Source organism: Equus asinus, chromosome 5 (genome assembly GCF_041296235.1).
Source record: "Equus asinus isolate D_3611 breed Donkey chromosome 5, EquAss-T2T_v2, whole genome shotgun sequence".
Lineage (NCBI taxonomy): Eukaryota > Metazoa > Chordata > Mammalia > Perissodactyla > Equidae > Equus > Equus asinus.
The window spans coordinates 108,114,829-108,137,715 of NC_091794.1; the positions used below are offsets into that span (position 1 = coordinate 108,114,829).

Consider the following 22,887-nt stretch of genomic DNA (forward strand, 5'->3'; position numbering starts at 1 on the left):
CATACGTCACTTTCAGGGGAGGTAATTGCTCTGCCCACAGAAGAGCAAAAAGTAGATTACTAAGTAGCATTTAGTTAAATGAAAATATAATCCGGTTAAATGTCATGCTGCAATGTTAAACACAGAGTACCACATGTAAAGGAGGAGGCTGCTTGGTTAGATCATGACTTTGAAAGTGATCAGCAGTGTGATTGTTATGGCATGATACTCCTGCATTTGGCCAGCTCCGGTGAAGCTGTTGGAGGGGATCCCACAATTATCACAGGTAAAATGACTCTCAGAATTTGGAGTAAATGCCGTAGACAGCCCATGCATTCTTCTCCTCAGTTGCTACCTGCTCTGGGTTGTTCTACTGATGATCAGTGTGGGAGGCTAGGGAAGGCAAATTTCAAAACAATGTCTCATAGTAAGTTACTCTTCGGAACTATGTGCCAGGTATTGAATTAACTATTTCATGTTCATTGTTTCATTTAGTCCTCACTAAATGAGGATAAGGCACAGTGTTACTGTATCTGAAAGGTACGGGTGGAAAATCTGAGACTTAGGGAGGTAAGAAATTTGCCCAAGGTCTCATGACCATCAATGGCAGAGTCTAGGTTCTGCCAAACTTGGGCGCTTTACCGTGTGCCATACTCCACTGCTCCCATTACATGGTGGGGAGGGGGTGATGAAATTGGAGTTAGGATAGCAAATCAAACCACAATGAGATACCACTTCACACCTACTAGAAAGGCTGTAATAAAACAATTTAATTTTTTTTATGATTCTTTTTTTTTTTACAGATTTTATTTTTTCGTTTTTCTCCCCAAAGCCCCCCAGTACATAGTTGTATATTCTTAGTTGTGGGTCCTTCTAGCTGTGGCATGTGGGACGCCGCCTCAGTGTTACTCGATGAGCAGTGCCATGTCTGCGCCCAGGACTCAAACCAGCAAAACACTGGGCCGCCTGGAGTGGAGCGTGCAAACTTAACCACTCAGCCATGGGGCCAGCGCCAAAACAATTTAATTTTTAAAAATATGGAAAAATGAGTGATAGCAAGGATGTGGAGATTGAAACTCTTGTACATTGTTGGTGGGAATGTAAAATGGTGCAGCTACTGTGGAAAATGGGCAGTTCCTCAAAAAGTGGAACAGAATGACCATGCAGTGCAGCAGTCCCACTCCTCGGTGTACGCCCAAGAGAGCTGAAAACACACGCCCTCATGAAAACTTGTACACAAGTGTTCATAGCAGCATTACTAATAATAGTCAAAAAGTAGAAACAGCTCAGATGTCCGTCAACTGATGAATGCATAAACAAAATGTGCTCTATCCATACAATGGAATATTATTCAGCCATAGAAAGGAATGAATGCTACAACGTGGATGGACCTTGAAAATATTATGTGACATGCAAGAAACCCAATACAAAAGACCAGATATTGTATGATCCCATTTATATGAAATGTCCACAATAGGAAAATTCATGGAGACAGAAGAAGATTAGTGGTTACCAGGGACTTGGGGGGAAGGAGACTGGGCAGTGACTGCTAATGAGTATAGGATTTCTTTTTGGACTGATAAAAATATGGAATTATATACCGGTGATGGTTGCTCAACATAGTGAATATACTAAAATTCACTGAAATGTACACATTAAAATGGTGAAATTTGTGTTATGTGAACTATATCTTAATTTTCAAAAAAGGCAACTTCAGGTCAGATCTGGGAATTCCTTCAATACTGGACTATAGGGTCCAGGTTTTCTTTTGTGGACAACAGGGAGCCACTGAAAGTTTCTGAGGGGGATGGTGGCATGCTAGATGTCATGGAAACATGTAAAGTGCTTGGCACATAGCAAGTGTTTAGTAAATATTAGCTCCCTTCTCCTCTCCCTTCATCCCCCAATTCAAGACCAAGCTGCTATGCCTCCTGTGGAAAAATATCTCTTTTCTGTTTGGTCCCTAATGGAAGACCGTCTGTCTTAGTCAAAACCACTGTTGCTATTAGGCTGCCTGGTTGACTTCCTGAGGGTTCTGAGCCATTCCATGCCAGACGGGTTCATCTTAGCTTCTCTAAAGCATCCTCCTCCTCTTTCTCTTCTCTCTCCTCCTCCTGCTCTCTCCTCCTCTCTTCCTCTTTCTCTTCTCCTTCTGCTTTTCCTCTCCCTTTCCTCCTTCTCTTCTTCTTCCTCTTTAAAAAAAAAAAATTGAAATAATGGTTTTCTAAAAAGCTCTCACAGACCTCAATTTTACCCAATAATGTCACCCCACCATACAAATTCTATGCCTCTCTTGTCTGCATGTCACTCCATTTCTCCCTCCTTCTCCCATCTCACCCACATGGCGAGAAGCACAGTAAAAATTAGTCAGGATGTCCTGGGCTCTAATCCCAGCTCCCCATCCTGCTGATCATCTGGCTAGAGGCATAGCCTCAGTGTTGTCATTTGCATAATGTTGTTACAATAATAATATCCAGGGGCTGGCCCCGTAGCCGAGTGGTTAAGTTCACGTGCTCTGCTGCGGCGGCCCAGGGTTCAGAGCCTGGGCGCAGACATGGCACTGCTTGTCAGGCCACGTTGCGGTGGCGTCCCATATGCCACAACTAGAAGGACCTGCAAGTAAGATATACAACTATGTATCGGGGGGATTTGGGGAGATAAAGCAGAAAATAATAATAATAATAATATCCATTCCTAAGGTTCTTTCGAGGATGATATTCAATAAAGTGCTTATCTGATGCCTGGTACGTCAGCTGCACTCAATAAATTATAGCTCTAGCATCACTATTATTATCAAGTTTGGGGGCAGCATATGGCAAAAGTGCTGATACTGATTTAGGAGTGGGTTTCATCCCTCAACTGTCAAATATTTTAAGGACGTGTTAAAATCTTTGGCATGGTCACTACTTTAAATAACAAAGTCCTTTTCCCAAAATCATCTGAGAAATGTCCTAGGAGTAGAGAGCTGATTCCAAGAAGTGGTTTCAAGTGCCATTATCAAGTGGGGACAGGGGCTCTGGGGGATTTTGGGGTCAGCAAATATCAAATGAGCTACCACAGAGTTGTGGCGGGGATTTCCCATGAGGCCCCGCCCCCAGCTGAGTCACTGAAACTCCTGGGTTTAATCTGCTGTCCTCGAGCTGCTGATCCATCACTGCTCTGAAGATCGAGGAGCGGAAAGTTCTCCACCAGCCCTGAGATCTCAAGGTTTGTTCATTTGGGGCAGATCGGGGGAACTGAATTGGAGTGAGGATATAAGCTTTATTCCCTTTGTACATTTCTGGACTTTTTTGCCTTCTAATTCTAATAACTTTCATTCCATCACCCATTAAATAAAGATCAAGAACCTGGCTAAAGAGACTTTTTCCCTCCTCAGTTTTGTTACTATATGAGCTTGCAATCTCCAAATGAGCAAATACGTGTCTGTTAAGAAAATGTGATAATGAATTGAGCAGAGAGTTGTTTCGACATTTTAGCAATTAGGTGTTGAAATTTCCACCAGCTCTTCAGACAAATAGTAATAATAAGATGTGTTCTCATTGAGCTGAACTGTCGGATGCTTCCACTGACAGATTCTCTTTTTAAGGACTGTATTTCAGGGGCAGCAAGCAACTGGCAGTTTTGAAATCTGGATGCAAATGCTGGTAGCTATGGAAGTCCCCAAAAGTTCTGGCTATTGTTATTTCTGCATTTTGGCAGAACATCTTGGAAAGTGCATGCTCAGGCTTTGGCAACCATGTACAAAGCTATGTGTTTAGTCATGCTTGTCTTATCAGAAAAGTTTCTATGAATTTGCTACCTTTTCCATAATATTCCATCATTAATTGTTCCCGAAAAACCCTTAGTTATGATACGGTCTTGTGGGATTGTATAGGTAATGGTTGAAATATAGATAATTCTAAAAGGAGAAACCACCTCATTCTTGGAAATTTTTTCCCACTTTTTGCAGAGTGGTATTTGTGAAACCAGCTAATTTGATTAAATTCTTTTGGAGTCTACTTTGCTAGTATCATATCGATGCAAGATTTCATCATGGGAAATGGCTATTACAACATAGTGGCTACTGTGCTATTGGTCATGAATTTTGAGAGGACAAGATCAATAAGGCAGGATTCCTGTGATAACTGTCCAGCTGGTAAGGACCAAAGTAATGTGTGTGTTTGATCTGTTCTGTTGAAAACATGGTTCAGGTAGTCTAGTAGTCAGGGCTAATGAGCCCTGTTTTAATGATCTTTTGTTCATTCATTTACAAATATTTCTTGGATGCTGCGTTCTATCTGTGTGAATGAAGCCACATCACTTTATCTCTTGTGCTCAAGTTTCCTCATCTGGGAATGAAATAGGAGAGATAGGAGAGAACCTATCTCATAGGATTTCTTGGAGGATCATGTGACAGGCTCAGAACAGTGCATGGCACATGGCAAGACCTTAATAAATGTTAGCTTTGTGTGTGTGGACCTGTGCTCAGTCTGGGGGCACAGCAGGCAATAAATAGGTGGCAGGAGGCTTAACAGAGTGGGCAAGGGCAGACATTTAGATTTTAATGAATGAAGGAGATTGATCTCCTGAATCCAGTCATATTGATCTCCTGGATCAATCAAGAGAAATCATTCTATTTTATTCAATAAAGGGAATGATTTCTTATCTGTTGGTTTATTTGGTGCACTATCTACACTTTCTTATTTCTAATTCTGTGATTATGCTAAGGGCAATCTTGCAAATGTATAATTTTTAAAAGTCAATCAACAAAATAAAGTCTATCATTGAGACACCTGGAAACCAATCACTGTTTCCTATTCTAGTTTTCTCATCTCATGACCTTCATTATGCTTTAGGTGATGATTGTCCATTGTCAAACATGTACAGCTATTATCTACCCTCTTTAGGTACTTACTGTGGGAAAAACAACAATCAGACTTGCCTTCCCTGTCCTGCAAACAGTTTCTCCAACAGAAGTGGACAAGAGGCCTGTGACATATGCAAGAAGTGTGAAGGTATGATTTACAAGATGTCTTCATTGGATACGTGTTGGGAAGACAAGCTTCCTAGTCTACTCATCTCTACTGAAAGTCTTGAGTGTCGGAGATACTGGTTCCTCTGTCAATAGGCAGGTCCAGTAACATAATTTACTATAGTAGAATTATTTGTGGATTGAGCTTTTTAAATATTAGAGGAAACATTCGTTTGACAAGAGAGAAGTTTTTAATTTGCAAAATGTAAATTTGTCTTTTATAGAGATTTAAAAGTAAACTTTAAACTCTAAGATCATTAGGAACATAATAAGTAGAGTGAGCATGGTTTTTACTGCAGAATGCGAATTTGCTTCCTGGATTCGGAGGTCAAGTGTAATGTAATGTTGGGGGGACTTTGTAGGTGTTTTCAGAACCAAGAAGATATGCTTCCCCACCAGCGATGCAGAATGTGAGTGCATCTCGGGGTTCCACTGCTTCGGGGAAGGATGCACCATGTGTGAACAGGATTGTGAACAAGGTCAAGAATTAACCAAAGAGGGTAGGTTTGCTCTTCCTCAATCCAATACAAGTTTGTTGTCTAGACATAAGTCATTAGCTTAGGTCTTGGTCCTTTGAATACAAAGTAAAGCATTTATTTGTAGAACCTTAAAGTAACAAGCAATGAGCTACTGAGTCAAGTATATGACATGTACGAAATTATTTTTCAATCGATGGAAATAATTTGAAGTCACAACATTTGCTATTCACCAAGACCATGCATTTTCATACAATGTATAGATATATATATATATACCATATTCTACATACAATTAGAATAAAAACTTTAGTCATCTTGGGGTTTCATTTCAAGCAGAATTTTCGAACAATCTGTGTAGATTGTCTTAAGTTAATGATTTTGTTATGTGATTATGTTCATCACATAATAATATTTAAAAAGAATTATTCATCACTAATAAAATTCAAGAATTGTTGAACAATCTGTGTAGATTGTGTTAACTTTATTATTATGTGATTATGTTCATCACAGGGAAAGTTATGAAATGACAAAAATGCTTCCTTTTTTATTATTCTTTAATTTTTATGCAAGGTTGTAAAGACTGTTGCTTTGGGACATTTAATGATCAGAAAAGTGGCATCTGTCGACCCTGGACAAAGTATGTATACTTTCCTTTTGCTTACAAAATAAAGAATCTGGGTTAACTTTTTTAAAGGCAAGGAATGTTATAATGAAGTTGTTAAAATCTATCAAGTGCAGACACAGAATAACAAACTAATAGGCAGTGTGGGAAGAGTATGAGGTAATAGTGACTTGACATGCAAAGTGGGCATCTTCTCCAGAAATAACGCCCAGAGCATCCAGATCAGATTTGCTGGTGCAACTTTGTTACTGTCTGCCACAGGGTTCTTTTGTTTCCTTCCCGTCTCTTTGCTGCCTCTTACCTTCCCAATCGATCAGCCCATCTTGGAGTGTGCAGTGCCAGCACTGAGAATGATATAGAATGAGGAGGAAGTATATGTTTCCTACCCTCAAAAATGTAACATGTACTTGGGAAAACAAGACCATCATGGGTAGTAAAACAGGCAACAGTGCGCATAGGAATATTCCTGTTGACTTGTGCGACCTGGAGCAGAGCTATCAAAGTGTGGTCTGTGGATAGGTGCTGGCCCACGAGCGGTTTGCTGTCTGTCCACAGCAAGAGCAGTGCAGACATGGAGAGTAAGCGGTGAGAACTGTCAAGGCAATTTGGCACAGTCGTATGTGTCTGTTGACTCTAATAAGAAAAACTTAGATCTTGTATTTTGTATGCCTTTCTTCTTTTTTCATTTGATTTTCTTACCAGAAAATCATTTTTCTTATCATTTTACATTTACATTCTTATGATGTTTTACAGAAGTATTAGTTCATAACAGATTGGAAAGTTTTGTTTTTTTTTAAGAAAAGGTCTTTCAACACAAATAGTACAAAGTCAGTCTGCATGGAAAGTGGGATTGAACTGGGCTTTGGAGAATGGGTAGGTTTGGGTTAGGTAAGGGGACAAGGGAAAAGACATAAGGACAACGATGATGATGATGGTGATGGTGACGACAACGATGATGATGGTGATAGCTACTACTTATTGGGAGTGAGTCAGGCATGTGAAAGTGTGTCCCCAGGGTCATTCATTTGCTCTTCACAACAGTCCTTGGAGGTGTATGTCTTATTTTGCTGATGAGAAAACTGAGGCTTAGAGAGATTTCCTAACCTGCCCAAGGTCATTCTGCAAAGAGACAGACCCAGGGCTAAACCCTGGTCTGTCTGAGGCCAAAACATCACTGAGTTAAGAACTCCAACCCTTATGCTAAGTCATCTGTCCTTTCTGTGTGCCGGAGATAGTCAAGTACGCTTAAGAAGTTAGGGGTGAGAGACTAACTGGGCAAAATAGTTTTGAACTGAGCTGTCGTGGAGCAAGGCTCCCCAGCCTGGGAAGAAAGAAGAATCCAGTTAGGTTGATAGAGTTGGGCAGACTGTGGAGAGCTATGAAAGCTGGAGGGAGAGAGAGGGTCAAATGGAAGTTTTTCAAAATATCTTTATGGGGCCAGCCCCGTGGCCGAGTGGTTGGGTTCACACACTCCACTTCGGCAGCCCAGGGTTTCGCTGATTCAAATCCTTGGCGCGGACATGGCACCGCTCATGAAGCCACGCTGAGGCAGCATTCCACATGCCACAACTAGAAGGACCCACAACTGAGAATATACAATTATGTACTGGGGGGCTTTGGGGAGAAAAAGGAAAAAGAAAATCTTTAAAAAAATCTATCTTTATGAACCTAGACTGACACATTCAGCCACTTGGCTGCTTTCCTGGTGGAAATGTCAGTGTTTTTAATTAGAATGAGCTGTACCTGAACTAATTATATGAACTCTTTTCATTGGACTGTCTAAGCTGTTCTTTGGATGGAAAGTCTGTGCTTGTGAATGGGACGAAGGAAAGTGATGTGGTGTGTGGACCAACGTTGGCCGACTTCTCTCCAGGTACATCCTTCATCGCTATGCCTGCCCCTGCGAGAGAGCGAGGTAGCTGATTTGTTGCTGTTTAATCGAAGTGAATGTACCATGGCCATTACAATTGGAATCTAAATCCTGATGTCTTACATCTCTGCCTACAACAGGCACCTCTGGCATGCCCTCCCTTCCTTTACCCTGGCATCAAGGGACCCATCAATTTTTCTCAGGTGTTTGTCACCCAGTCTGTGTTACACATTAGTAAGCAAAACAAGGTGAGGCTTGACCCAAGCAGATACTACACCTTTGCTAACGCCAAGTAAAGGGGATTATAGAGTCCCATATTTCCTATATCCTAGAAGGGCCAAAACACTTAACTTTCGTGGGCTTCTAGCAAAGTTATGGAGGTTTTGTAAAGTTTTCCTACCAAGCAGGAAAGTTTACTAAGTTAACTGGTTGGAGATGCCCAAGGCACCTCTTCTCGTGCTTAGGAGTTTACAAATGTAAATATAAATATAACCGTATTTGCAAAATTATATGTTTGCATGCATTTCTCCTTTTGCAGGAGGTCACAACCCCCGGATCATCATCCTCTTTCTCGCACTGACCTCCACGGCAGCGTTGTTCCTGGTGTTCTTCCTCGTGCTCCGTCTCTCTGTTGTTAAACAGAGCAGAAAGAAACTCCTATATATATTCAAACAACGTAAGACCAACATAAAAGTATTAGATATTAGTGTTTGGAGGCAAGGAAACTATGATTTGTAGTAGAAAGGAAACTATGATTATTTTTTTAAGTTATAGAAACTAGGTTAGTAGAGCACAGTGGTATTGAAGAGGGGCAATTTTGCCCCCAAGGGGACATTTGGAAATGGGTTAGGTGGTCACAACCCGGGTGAGTGGGGAGGAAGTGCGACTGGCAGTTAGTGAGTGGAGGCCAGCGATGCTGCTAAACATCCTGCAGTGTGCAGGACAGCCCCACAGCACAGAGTTATCCAGCCCCCAGTGTCAATGGTGCTCAGGTGGAGAGAGCTGTTGGTAGAAGAATATAACCAAAGGGTTCTAGAAAAAGGACAATTTAAGTATACTGCAGTCTTGGATAACCCTGTGTGTGTGTGTGTGCGTGTGTGTGTGTGCACACCAGTCCACTGTGCATCCAGGATACTGGCGAAGAGGAATCAGAAAATAATGGTTGCCCCATCCAGTACTGCTCTTCCAGCTGATAAATGGCCTTGACCTGAGCTAGATCCACGACTTGAGGAAGGCATAGTGAACTAGGAGGGAGTTTGAAGTGGGTTTAAAGAAATGGGTTATTATGACAACAATCTGAATTAAATGAGAAATTTCAATAATGGATTCTATTCGTTAAACAGGACACTAAATAATAAAGAACTCAGCAATTGCCTGGCACAGAGGCAGCACTCACTAAACGAAAGCAATGAATATTTATTGAAAAAAGTCTATAGATGGGGGCAATCTGTTTTTGGTCTTCCTGGAGGACAGAACCACGGATAACAGGCTAGACGTCCTGAGAGGGATTCGTATACAGGAGGAGCGCTTAGCGCTGTGATGTAACCTGAAACGTCGTAATAAGACTGGAGAGTGTCTATTTGGAGGTTGTTAAAATACATGAGGGAAACTATTAGTAAAGTCTTATCTAAAGATGCACTACACTAATTTGTATAAAGGTTCCTTTGAAAACAATGTAAAACCTTTTTACATTGTGAAATATACAGAAAAAATGCATACATATAAAGTTTAACAAATCGTTGTAAAATGAAAACCTGTGTAACCCTACCCGGGTTGAGAAATAGAACAGGATCTGCTCCCCGGAAGCCCTTCGTGTTCTCCTTCCAGATGAAAGCCCCCCTCCCCGCTAGCACTAACCACATCTAGATCTTTATGGTACTCACTTCCTTGCTCTTATTTATGGTTTTGCTACCTAACAACACCGTTTAATTTGGCTGCTTGTGAACTTCATACAAGTGGAACCACACTGTTTCTATTCTGTATTTTCCTTCTTTCACTCGCCACTGTATCTGTATGATTCATTCATGTGCTACATTTATTTTTAGTTGATTTCCATTGTTGAATACTCTTCTACTGAAGGACTGTCGCAGTCTGTTTATCCATTCCAGTATTGGTGGACACTTGGGTTGTTTCCAGTTTGGGGCTATCACGGACAGTGATGTTTGAATATTTTTGTCTATGTGTCTCGGGACACGCAAGGCCATGTTTCTGTTTAGTTTTTTTGTTTTTTTTTTTAAAGATTTTTATTTTTTCCTTTTTCTCCCCAAAGCCCCTGGTACATAGTTGTATATTCTTCGTTGTGGGTCCTTCTAGTTGTGGCATGTGGGATGCTGCCTCAGCGTGGTTTGATGAGCAGTGCCATGTCCGCGCCCAGGATTCGAACCAACGAAACACTGGGCCGCCTGCAGCGGAGCGCGCGAACTTAACCACTCGGCCACGGGGCCAGCCCCTCTGTTTAGTTTTTTTTAACCTAGGAATAAAACTGTTGAGGTGTGAGGAATGTGAGTCTTGGTCCTTAGTAGATATATCAAACTGTTTTCCAGAATGGTGGGACCCCATTTACGCTTCCCCAGCAGCATATGAGGGTTCCTTTTGCCACAATCCCTGCTAACACTTGATACTACCAGACTTAATTTTTCTCTGTCTGGTGGGTGGATAGTAGTATCTCGTTGTGGTTTTAATTTGCATTTCCCTGATTACTAGTGAGATTGGACTTCTTTTCATGTTATATTGGCCATTTGGATTTCCTCTCTTGTGAAGTGCCTGATCGAGGCTTTTGAGCATTTTCCGTTGGATTGTCCGTTCTTTTCATGTTAATCTATAGGTATTCTTTAGTCTATTGTTCATTGCTGCAAATAGCTTTTTCTGCTCTATGGGTTACTCTTTGATTCTCTTTTTGAGGTCTAAGTTTCTGATTTAAACCTGGAAACTCTCACTTAAACCTCTGATTTAAAGAACTATCATTCCCATCTTTACCCCAAACTACAGTAAAGTTCTTCATAAAATGCTTTCCAAAAGTATTTATGAGTAATTAGTGAGTTGCAATGGAACTGTAATCCATTTAAAAACATTTTTAGGTCATTTTTTAAAACTTTCTATTTTGAAATTATTGTAGATTCACAAGAAGTTGTAAAGAGAGTACAGAAAATTCTCATGTGCCATTCATAGGGCTGTATCTTATGTAAGTATGGTACAATATCAAAACCAGGCAATTGACATTGGCACATTGTGTGTGTATAATGTATGTTTTTTTTTATCACATGTGTAGATTGGTGTAACCACCAGCACAGTTGAAATACAGAACTATTCCATCACCCCAAAGATCTGCTCCTGTTAGGTCTTTATAGCCACACCTACTCTCTCTCCCCCTACCATCCCTAACCCCTGGCAACCATGAATCTGTTTTCCATCTCTACAATTTTGTCATTTCAAGAATGTTATATACATGGAATCATACAATAGATAAATGGGTCATAAATATGATCCATAAATTTTGGTCCATAAATTTTAAGATTGGCTTTTCTTCTTAGTTTAATGTCATTGAGACCCATTAGAGTTGTGTTCCAATAATTCACTCTTTTTTTATTGCTGACTAGTATCCCGTGGTGTAGTTATACCAGTTTGTTTTACCATTCACCTACTGAAAGACATTTTGGTTGTTTCCAGGTGGGTTTTTTGGTGAGGAAGATTGGCCCTGAGCTAACATCTGTTAGCAATCTTCCTCCTTTTGCTTGAGGAAGATTGTCCCTGAGCTAACATCTGTGCCAATCCTCTATTTTGTATGTGGGACGCTGCCACAGCATGGCTTGATGAGCAGTATATAGGTCCGTGCCCGGGAACTGAAACTGCAAACCCTGGCCCCTGAAGCAGAGTGCATGAACTTGACCACTACGCCACTGGACTGGCCCCCCGGGTTTTGACTGTTGCATATAAAGCCGCTATGAATAAGCATGTACAGGTTTTTTGTGGACATAAGTTTTCTTATCTCTAAGATAAATGTCCAGGGTGCAATTGCTGGGTCGTATGGCAAGTGTATGTTTATTTTTTCAAGAAACTGCCAAACTATTTTCCAGAGGAGTTGTACCGTTTAACTTTCCACCAACAATGTGTGAGAGATCCAGTTTCTCCTCATCCCAGCATTTTGCATTGCCACAATTTCTTATTTCAGCTGTTCTAATTGGTATACAGTAATAGCACATTGTGGTCTTAATTTGCTGTTCCCTAAGGGTTGAACATCTTTTCATGTACTTATTTTCCATCTGTGTATCTTCTTCAGTGAAATGCTCTTTCATGTCTTTTGCTCACTTTCTAATTGAATTGTTTGTTTGTTTTACTGTTGACATTTGAGAGTTCTTTATATCTTCTAGATATAAGTCCCTTGTCAGATATGTTATTTGTAAATATTTTCTCCCAATCTAGAGCTTGCCTTTTCATCCTCTTCACAGGGTATTCTGCAGAGAAAAAGTTTTCAATTTTGATGAAGTCCAATTTGCCAATTTTTCCACTTTTGAAGTCAGGTTTAAGGACTCCACCAAGTCCTAGGTCTCAAAGATTTAGATTTTCTCCCTTGTTATCTTCTAAATGTTTTACATTAAATCTATGGTTTATTTTTAGTTAAGTTTTGTATAAGATGTGAGAGTTTAGGTCAAGATTTTTTTGCCTATGAATATCCAATTCCTTCTGCATCATTTATTGAAAACATTATCCTTGCTCCATTGAATTGCTTTGCGCCTTTGTCAAAATGCAGCTGGCTGTACTTGTGTGGAGGCTATTTCTGGTTTCCCTCTTCCATTCCGCTGATCTGTGTGTTTGTCCTTCTGCCAATAGCACACAGTCTTGATTATGGTAGCTATAAAACAAGTCTTGAAATTGGGTAGAGAAGAGAATTATTCCTCCCACTTTATTCTTCTTTTTTCAAAATTGTTTTGGCTATTCAAGAACCTTTGCATTTCCATATAAATTTTAGAATAATCTTATGCATATCTACAGAAAGTCAGCTGGGCTTCTGATGGTGATTGTGTTAAACCTGTGTGTCAGACTGGGGAGACTTGACATTGTTACCTTGTTAGGTATTCCAATTCATGAATATGATCTCTCTCCATTTATGTATATTTTCTTTGATTTCTTTCATCACCATCTTGTAGTTTTCAGCATACAAGTCCTGTAAATGTTTTGTTAAATTTAGGCCTTAGTATTTAATTTTTTTTGATAATTGCAAATGGTATTGTATCATTTTGGTTTCCATGTGTTCATTACTAGTATATAGGAATACGATTGATATTTGTAGATTGATTTTGTGTCCCGTGATTTTGCTCAACTCACTTGTAGTTCTAGGAGTATTTTGTATATTCACTGGGATTTTCTACAGAGACCATAATGTCATCTGCAAATAGGCATGGTTTTATTATTTTTTTCCGATCTGTATGCCTTTTACTTCTTTTTCCTGCCTTATTGTGCTGACTAGAACTTCTAGTACTGTCTTGAATAACAGCGATGAGAGTGAAATCCTTGCCTTGATCCTAATTTTAGAAGGAAAGCTTCAGTCTTTCACCAGTAAGTATGATGTGAGCTGTAGGTTTTTAGTAGATATTTTTTTTTATCAAGTTGAGGAAGTTCTTCCTCTGTTTTTTGTTTTCTGAGGTTTTTTTAAAAATGGTGAATGGGTGTTGAATTTTGTCAAATACTTTTTCTGCATCAGTTGATAAGGTCATCTGATCTTTCTTCCTTAGCCTGTTAAGATAGTGGATTACATAGACTTATTTTTGAATATTGAACCAGCCTTGTGTCCCTGGACTAAACGCCACTTGCTCATAGTATATAATTCTTTTTATATATTGCTGAATTCTGTTTCTTAGTATTCTGTTAAGAATTTTTGCAGCTATATTCATAAAGATATTGGTCTGTGGTTTTATTTTCTAGTACTGTCTTTGTCTAATCTTGGTATCAGAGTAATACTAGCTTCATCAAATAAGTCGGGACATGGTCCCTCTTCTGTTTCCTGGAAGAGATTTATAGAATTGGTGTTAATTCTTCTTTAAACAATTGGTAGAATTTTCTAGTGCAACTCACTGGACCTAGAGATTTTCTTTTTGGAGATTTTAAATTTACAGATGTAATTTCCTTAATAATTATAGGACTATTTAAGTTCTTTAATTCCTACTGAGTGAGCTGTGGTAGTTTGTGTTTTTGAGGCATTGGTCCATTTCGTCTGAGTTATCACATGTGTTTATGTTATTCCCAGTATTCCTTTGTTCTCCTTTTGTTATCTGCAGGGTCTGTAGTGATGCCACCTAGTCATATTGTTAATGTGTGTCTTCTGTCTTATTTCCGTATCAGTCTTACTAGAGATTTGTCAATTTTATTGATCTTTTCAAAGAACCAACTCTTCTTTTCATTGATTTTTCTCTGTCTTTTTCTGTTTTTATTTCACTATTTTCTGGTCTTACTTTTATTATGTCCTTCTCTCCACTTGCTTTGGACTTATTTTTCTCTTGAGGTGGAAACTTATATTATTGATTTGAGACTTTTCCTCTTTTCTAATATAAGAATATAACATTATAAATTTTCTTCTCAATACTAATTAGCTGTGTCCCATAAATTTTGATATGTTGCTTTTTTTATTTTCATTCAGTTTAATGTGTTTTTGTATTTCCCGTGAGATTTCCTCTTTAACCCATTGATTATTTAAAAGTGTGTTTTTAAATTTCCAAGTGTCTGGTGCTTTTCCTGTTTTCTTTCTATTAGTGATGTCTAATTTACTTCCATTATAGTCAGAGGACACCCTCCTGATGGTTTCAGTTCTTTTCAGTTTGTGGAGGTTTGTTTCATGGCCCAGGACACAGTCTGTCCTGCCGTATGTTCTGTGGACGCTGGAAAAGAATGTGTTCTGCTCTTGGGTGGGGTGTTCTATAAATGTTGATTTGATCCTATCGGTTAATGATGTTGTCAGGTTCTATCCTTGCTGATTTCCTGTCTAGTTGTTCTATCAGCTGTTGGGAGGCAGCCATTTAATTCTCCAAATATAATTGTGGATTCATGTATTTCTCTTTTAAGTTCTATCAGGTTTTGCTTCACCTATTTTGCAGCTCTGTTGTTTGGTGTACAATAGTCCCTTCTTACCTGTGGTTTCACTTTCCATGGTTTCAGTTACCCGTGGTCAACCACTGCCCAAAAATATTAAATGGAAAATTCCAGAAATAAACAATTTATAAGTTTCAAATTGCACACTGTTCAGGGAGTAGCATGATGAAATCCCATGCCCTTCTGCTCCATCCTTCACCTCCCTTCATCTCATCACATAGACATTGTACCATCTCTCCTGATCACAAGAAGAGGGAGTACAATACAATAACATATTCTGGGAGAGAGAGACCATAGTCACATGACTTTTATTACAGTATATTGTTATAATTGTTCTAGTTTATTATTAGTTATTCTTGTTAATCTCTTATTGTGCTTAATTTATAAATTAAACTTTATTGTAAGTATGTATGTATAGGAAAAAAGGTAGTTTATATAGTGTTTGGTACTCTCCATGGTTTTAGGCATCCACTGGGGGTGTTGGAATGTATCCCTGTGGATAAGGGGGGACTAGTGTATACACATTTAGTATTGCTATGTGTTCTTGATGAATTGACTTTTATCATTATGTGAAGTTACTTTCTGTGTCTGATAATTTTCTTTGCTTTGAAATCTACTTTATCTGATATTAGTATAGCCACTCTGCTTTATATATATAGTATATATACTATATAGAAAATATAGCATATTTATATATGTAGTATTTTTTTCATCCTTTTACTTTCAACTTTCCTACATTTTAATATTCGAAGTGAATTTCTTGTAAGCAGGGTATAGGTATCACTCTACTAATCTCTGTCTTTTAATTGGTGTATTTAAACCGTGTATATTTAATGTAATTATTTATATGTTAGGATTTAAGATGCTATTTTATTTGTTGTTTTCTGTTTGCTTTCTCTGGTTTTCATTTCTCTGTTATCTTTTTTCTGCATTCTTGTGGATTACTTGAACAATTTTTAGAATTCAATTTTTATTCATCTATAGTTTTTTGAATGTATGTCTTTGTATAGCTTTTATAATGGTCACTCTAGGTATTATGCATAAGTTATCATAGTATCAACATTTAACAGTTTGAATGAAGTATAGAAATATTACCACCCTTTACATCCTCTTAACCTCCTCCAATTTATAATATACTTGTCTTAAATATTTCCACTATATACTTTTAGGACCATATTAGACAATGTTATAATTTTTCTTCAACTGTCAAACATAATTTAGAAAACTCAAGAGAAGGAAAGTCTATTGAATTTACCCATGTATTTGTTCATTCCATTGGTCTTCCTTCCTTCTTGATAGTCCAGGATTCCTTCTTTTATCATTTTTCTTCTGTTTACAGAATTTCCTTTAGCCATTCTTGTACGGTAGGTCTGTTGGTGACAAATTCTCTTAGTTTTCTTTCATCTGAGAATGTCTTGATTTCCCCTTCATTCCTGAAAGATATTTTCACTGGATATAGAATTTGGGGTAGACAGTTATTTTCTTTTAAAACCTGAAAAATGTGCCACTTCTGACCTGCATGATTTCTTACAAGAAATCCGCTTTCATTCTATTTGTTTTCCCCCGTAAGTATTGTGCTGTTTCTTTCTGGCTGCTTTCAAGATTTCTTTCTTTGTCTTTTGTTTTCAAAACTTTAAATATGATGTGTCTTGGTGTGGATTTCTTTGATTTATCCTATTTGGAATTCACTCAGCTTCTTGAATCTGTAGGCTTATCCCTTTTTCCAGATTTGGGAAATTTTCAGCCATTGTTTCTTCAATACTTGTCCAGCCGTACTCCCTTTCTCCTCTTCCAGGATTCCAATGACATGAATATTAGGTCTTTTGTTATAGTCCCACATATCCCTGAGGCTCTGTTCATTTTTTTCCCAGTCTTTTCCCTTTGTTGTTCAGATTAGGTAATGATTCTTTCCTCTGTCCTCTCCATTCTGCTGCTGAGCCCATTCACTGATTTTTAAAATTTTGCTTATTGTAATTTTTCAGTTCTAAAATTGCCACCTGGTTCTTTTTTTTTATGTCTTCTATTTCTTTTTCATTTGTTTCAAATGTGTTCCCAATTGAAGCATCTTTATGATGGCTGCCTTAAAATCCTTGCCAGATAATTCCAATATGTATATCATCTAGATGCAAGTATCTGTTGTCTTCTCTCATTCAGATTGAGATCTTCCTGGTTCTTAGAATGACAAGTCATTTTTTGTTGCAACCCAGACATTTTGGATATGATGTCATCAGACTCTGGATCTAACTGGAAGCTTGTATTTATTCAGGCTTCCTCTAACACTGCTCCAGCAGAGGAAGGAGGATGCTGCTAGGCGGGGTTGGAAGACCAGGTTCTACAAGTGTTGTCCCCGGGGGTGAGGGGCTCCTTGTTATTGCTAGACATGTGTGGAGTTCAGGCACCCCATTAAGTTTCTGCTGATACCACTCTGGCTGGAATGGGAAAAGACACTTTGTTACTACTCCCTGGGTGGCCTCCAGCAACATCAAAGTGGTGGGGGTGGGGGTGACCTCATTACTCCTGAGTGGCAGTGAAATCTCTGCTCTCCACTAGGCCTCCTCTGACACTATCCCCGTGAGGAGAGGGAGCCGAACCTTGAAACAGCTTGGTGAGAGTGGAATTCTGGGCATTCTACTTCGCCTTTACTGGTTGGCTTGGGTGTGGGGCCACAGTTTTTTCTGTGGTGTTTGCTAGAGGAGAGTGATTCCCTAAAAGTTTTCAGTCTTGCTATGCTGCAAGCCTTGCTAACCTTTCCTGGTTTTGTAGCTGGAGAGAGCAGACTTTTCTTGGGACGTTGTTTTAGTCTATGCTCATCGGCATTTCTAGGTTGCTGACTTTTCCAGTTCCCAGTCTGGGGCATATCAGGCAGAAAGAAAACCCAGGGAACTCAAGTCTATGTTATTCTTGGATCCTGAGATCCTTAGCTGGTCTGCCTTCTTCTCTCCACTTTCCCGATTTTTCTTATGTTTGTTGTATATAAAATGTCCAGAGTCTTCAGCAATACCTAGCAGGAAGAATAGGAAAAAATGTGACTACTCTATCTTTATGGAAGCAGATTTCCATTTTGAAATTAATCCTTGATGCTATTTCAAAAGAAAAAGACATCCTATTGGTATTTCTGAATGTCTTGCCAGTTTTTCATAAGTTCTTGGAGATAGCACGGTTGTTGGGTTTTGGCTATTTTTTATAGTAACAAGCATGTAAAATGGGGGTAGGGCCTTTTGCATTGTCAGGCTATAAAAAAAATCTGCTTAGGATTAAAAGTTGTTCAGCAGTAACACAAAAACTTCACACTAACATGTAAAAGAAAACCTGGAAGCTAATGCATCAATCATTTCTTCACTTACTAATAGATGGAAGTGATGTGAGTATCTTTAATATCTTGGATCCATAAGCATTCAAAAGAAACTGTGGAATGTGTAAGCTAAGTAACCTTAAGACTGAAATACGTGCAGCTGAGTTGAAACTGTAGTTACGTTTCAGACACAACAAGTTTTATGCTGTGGTGATGCGCGCTCAAGACTGTTTTAGCCATTGTAGGAAATAAAGAAAATAGTTTTTCAGGACAAATAAAAGTATTTGGTGAAAAGAAAAATCTTAAATAAGCCTGAGAAAAAGTTCGTGCTATTACCGCTCTCTTTAGTGAGTTTGTTCAAATTAAAGTTGAGGACGTTTGCTACTTAGAGATGTTCTCCAACTGTGATTTATGGAAAATAGATGCCAAATGATTAAAACAAAAGACAGCAAAAGATAAGTGTCTTTTAAATTCCTTTTTAGCGTTTATGCGACCAGCACAAACTGCCCAAGAGGAAGATGCCTGTAGTTGCCGATTTCCGGAGGAAGAAGAGGGAGAAGGTGGACTGTGAGCGGGATCCGGGAAACGCTGGGGCTCTCGAGGAGGATCCGAGGAGGAATGCCAGACGCGCCGTCTTACCTTTCCAATTGAAAACACGTCTTGCGTAATACCCAGGAGAACCCCCTACAAGTTTTTTTTAAATGCTAATGAATTGGCCTTTAAAAACGACCGCTTCTAACAGAAGAGAAGTAGGAAACAGAGCTCATAGGAGAGGGGCATGCTCAAGACACTGCTTAACAGGCTTGAGCTAGCTTTTCAGTTAAATCTAAAGAGAATTCTATTTTAAATTTAATCATGTAGGCCAGTGGTCTGACTAAAATTATAATCAAAATCAATTCCATTTTTTGTGTGTGCTAATATAACATATGACAATAAGCCATAAGATGCATAAAATATCCCCAACCAAATTATCTACTGGATCAGCCATTCAACACAGTGACCTCTCCCACCGTGAGGGGGAGAATGACGACGGCCCAAGGTTGGGGTCAAGGACAAAAATCTCGGACCTTGTGGAAGAGTTCTGGAAGGAGTTCGGATGTCCTTGCACACCTCGTGGTCCCTCCCTCCTCACATTGTCTGCTTTTGTCCTGCTCCCCATGAGCCAGGGCTTATGTTTTTTTATCCTTAAAAACTTTAATAATAGTATTGGATGCACATAAACTAATGCATGAAATAGGTATGAAGCGCGTCCTGGAACGAAGAGCCGAGAGCCCAACCAGAGCAACAGAGTGGGAGCCACCAGCTCCCAAGGGCCAGCTCTGAGACGCCACGTGCCTTTGTACTGCTTAGGAGCTGAGAATGGTTTTGACATATTTAAATGGTTAAAAAATCAAAAGAAGAATAATATCTCCCGACATGTAAAATTATATGAAACTCAAATTTCAGAGTCCATAAATGAAGTTTTATTGGAACATACAGCCACACTTATTTATTTACATGTTGTCTAAGGCGGCCTTTGCGTTACAACAGCAGAGGTCAGCAGCTCTGACAGAGGCTGTGTGGCCTAGAATATTTACTATCTGACCCTTTATAGGGTCAAAGTCAAGGTCAGTGCATCCATCTGTGTGCTGCTCCCTCTCTCAACTTCCGTCTCCCTCCACCACCACCCACCCTGCGACCTTTCTGGGGAATGTTGTCTCTCATTTTCTTGCTTAAAAAAAAAAAAGTCATTTATTTGTAATTATGTACCTTAAAATTATGTTATTTAGTTTTGTTTGTTTTTAAGCTTTATGAAAATGGTTTATACTGTATGGAGACCTCTATGACTTGCTTTAATCACTCAAAATTATATTTATAAGACTCATGCATGTTATTATATGCAACTAGAATGCATTCATTTTGACTGCTATATAATTTTGCAAATATACCATAATTTATCATCCATTCTCTGAGGACATTGGTGGTGTTTCCCGGTTTTTTGCAGTTATGAACAATGTTGCTATGAATGTTCCTTTACGTGTCTCCTGGGCAAGAGTGTTTCCAGGGAAACTTCTTTAGAACTGGAATTGTTGGCTCTTGGGGCAGATGAGTGTTCAACTTTATGAGCCAGTACTCATATCAATAAGGATATGCTAAGTTATGCAGAAGTAACAAATGACCTCCCAAGTCTTAACAGATTACAACCAAACAACAGAGGCGCCTTTCCTGCTGTCACCACGTGCCCCTTGCAGGCTGGCTGTGGCTTTGCTCCTCGCTGTTTCACTCTGGGATTTAGGTGGAGGGAGCAGCTTCTGTTGGAACATTGGCTGTCTCATGGCAAAGGGATTCACGTCACTCTGCCCATATGTAGTTGGTTAGACTCCAACTTTGAGAGCAAGTCACGAAGCCAAGCTGGGCATCAATAGGGCAGAAAGTACAATTTTCACACAGGGAGGGGCAGAAAACATTTCTGATCAATGAAGAGTCTACTGCAGTCCTGAAACGCTTTTCGAGATGGTGCTAATATGCTCCTGTCAGCAGTGCATAGTGTTCCGTTGATCCCCATCCTTGCTACCCTCTGGTATTATCAGATTCTCTTAATTTTGCCAATTCAGTGGGTTTAAGATGGCAGCTCACTGTGGCCTTATTTGCATTTCCTTGATTACTTACGAACATCTTGTCACATTTTTTTTTGAAGATTTTATTTTTTCCGTTTTCTCCCCAAAGCCCCCCAGTACATAGTTGTATATTCTTTGTTGTGGGTCCTTCTAGTTGTGGCATGTGGGACACTTCCTCAGTGTGGTTTGATGAGCAGTGCCATGTCCGCGTCCAGGATTCGAACCAACGAAACACTGGGTCGCCGGCAGCGGAGCGCGCGAACTTAACCACTCGGCCACAGGGCCAGCCCCATGTTTTGTTTTTTTAAAAGACTGGCACCTGAGCTAACAACTGTCGCCAATCTTTTTTTTTTTTTCTGCTTTTTCTCCTCAAATCCCCCCAGTACATAGTTGTATATTTTAGTTGTGGGTCCTTCTAGTTGTGGCATGTGGGATGCCGCCTCAACATGGTCTTATGAGCAGTGCCATGTCGGTGCCCAGGATCTGAACCAGTGAAACCCTGGGCTGCCAAAGCGGAGTGCGCGAACTTAACCACTCGGCCCCGGGGCCAGCCCCTTGTCACGTGTTTTTATACCATTTGTGTTTCTTTTCTGTGAAATGCTTCCTCATGTTTTTTTCTCATTTTTTAAAACTTGGTTGTTTATCTTTTTCTTATTGATTCATAGAAGTTCTTTATATATTCTAGGTAATAATCTTTGGTCACTTATATGTGTCATAAGTATCTGCTTTGTTTGCAGTTTGTTTTTTCTCTTTTTCATTGTGTCTTTCTGGTAGTAAGTGGAAAAGCTCTTATTTAATTTGGTTAAATTTACATTGCTTTCTTACCTGGTTTCCTGGTTAAAGAAATCCTTCCCTGTGCCAATATCGTAAAGATATTTCCTCACATTTTATTGTAAAAGTTTTGTCTTTCATAGTGAAGTCTAATCTATCGGGAATGATTTTTGTGTGTGTTGTGAGGTAATGATCCAGTTTTGAGTTTTGTATGTGGATAACCACTAGATCTAGTGCCATTTTAATTCAGTGATTCATCTTTTCCCATGGATCTGCAATACCGTCTCATCATTTATCAAATTTCCACGCAACCATGTGTCTGTTTCTGGGCTCTGTTCTGCTCCGTTGCTCAATTTGTCTGTCCTTCTGCTGGTACCACACTGTCTTTGTTCTGGTAGCTTTATAATAGCTCTTGATACCTGGTAGGACAAGTCTTTCTAACGTCCTTCAACAAAGTTCTGTAAAGTTTCTCCAGAAATGGTGTGTACATCTCTTATTAGGTTTATTTCTAGATATTTTGCTTTGTGTTGCTTTTTTAGATGGTTCTGTTTGTTGTTGGAGTATAGAGATGTTGCTGATTTGCTTATGTTAGTTTATGGCCAGCTTTCTCCCTAAACTTTCCTATTATTTTTAACAATATGTGTGTAGATTCTTTTGGGTTCTCTATATGGACAATCCTGTTATTTGCAATAATATTAGTTTCTTCCTTTTCTATTCCTTTGTTTTTTACTTCTTTCGCTTGACGTACTGCTTGACTTATTGCTAGGATCTCCAGTACAATGTAATAGTCTGTTTTTTATCCTATTTATAGAGGATACTTTCAGGATTTTGTAAATATACTTGATCAGGTTAAGGAAATTCCTTTCTATTCCTGATTTGTGAAGAGGGTTAGTTTTTACTTTTTAATCATGAATGGGTGTTGAATTTTATCTGAAATCTTTCTGGAAAAAAGGAAAAAAAACATTTGATTGCAGATGACTCAGCCAGTGGTTCTGTTGTCTTTGATTGGGATCTAAACTTCAGCAGTATTCCAAGAAAATCAGTGCCTGAAAGAAATTTAATGGAATCATAGGTATTCCTTTTTACCTCCCCTCTTTAAAGCATGTACTTTTTTATGCTTTGGTGTATGATATAATTATATGTGTTCAGAAAAAAGTTGTTGTTTTAATTTAAATAGATGTAGTAC

At 39.1% G+C, this 22,887-nt stretch overlaps 1 protein-coding gene across 7 annotated transcripts in view; it reads left to right on the forward strand.

Annotated features, from left to right (window-relative positions):
- Positions 1–20,277, forward strand: part of TNFRSF9 (TNF receptor superfamily member 9) — a 33,682-nt gene extending 13,405 nt beyond the window's left edge. For 2 of the 7 annotated variants that reach the window (XM_070511171.1, XM_044769603.2), the window contains exons 5-11: positions 3,929–4,114; positions 4,866–4,973; positions 5,353–5,490; positions 6,040–6,106; positions 7,876–8,006; positions 8,500–8,637; positions 18,816–20,277. In XM_070511171.1, coding sequence (XP_070367272.1) covers positions 3,997–4,114; positions 4,866–4,973; positions 5,353–5,490; positions 6,040–6,106; positions 7,876–8,006; positions 8,500–8,637; positions 18,816–18,904 — 789 coding nt within the window. In that variant the 5' untranslated portion in view covers positions 3,929–3,996 and the 3' untranslated portion in view covers positions 18,905–20,277. Of the gene's footprint in view, positions 1–126; positions 266–3,047; positions 3,187–3,685; positions 4,115–4,865; positions 4,974–5,352; positions 5,491–6,039; positions 6,107–7,875; positions 8,007–8,499; positions 8,638–18,815 lie in introns of those variants that run through there. The other 5 variants (XM_070511172.1, XM_014861721.3, XM_014861762.3 and 2 more) reach the window with 5 other exon arrangements.
- The last annotated feature ends 2,610 nt before the right edge of the window (positions 20,278–22,887 follow it).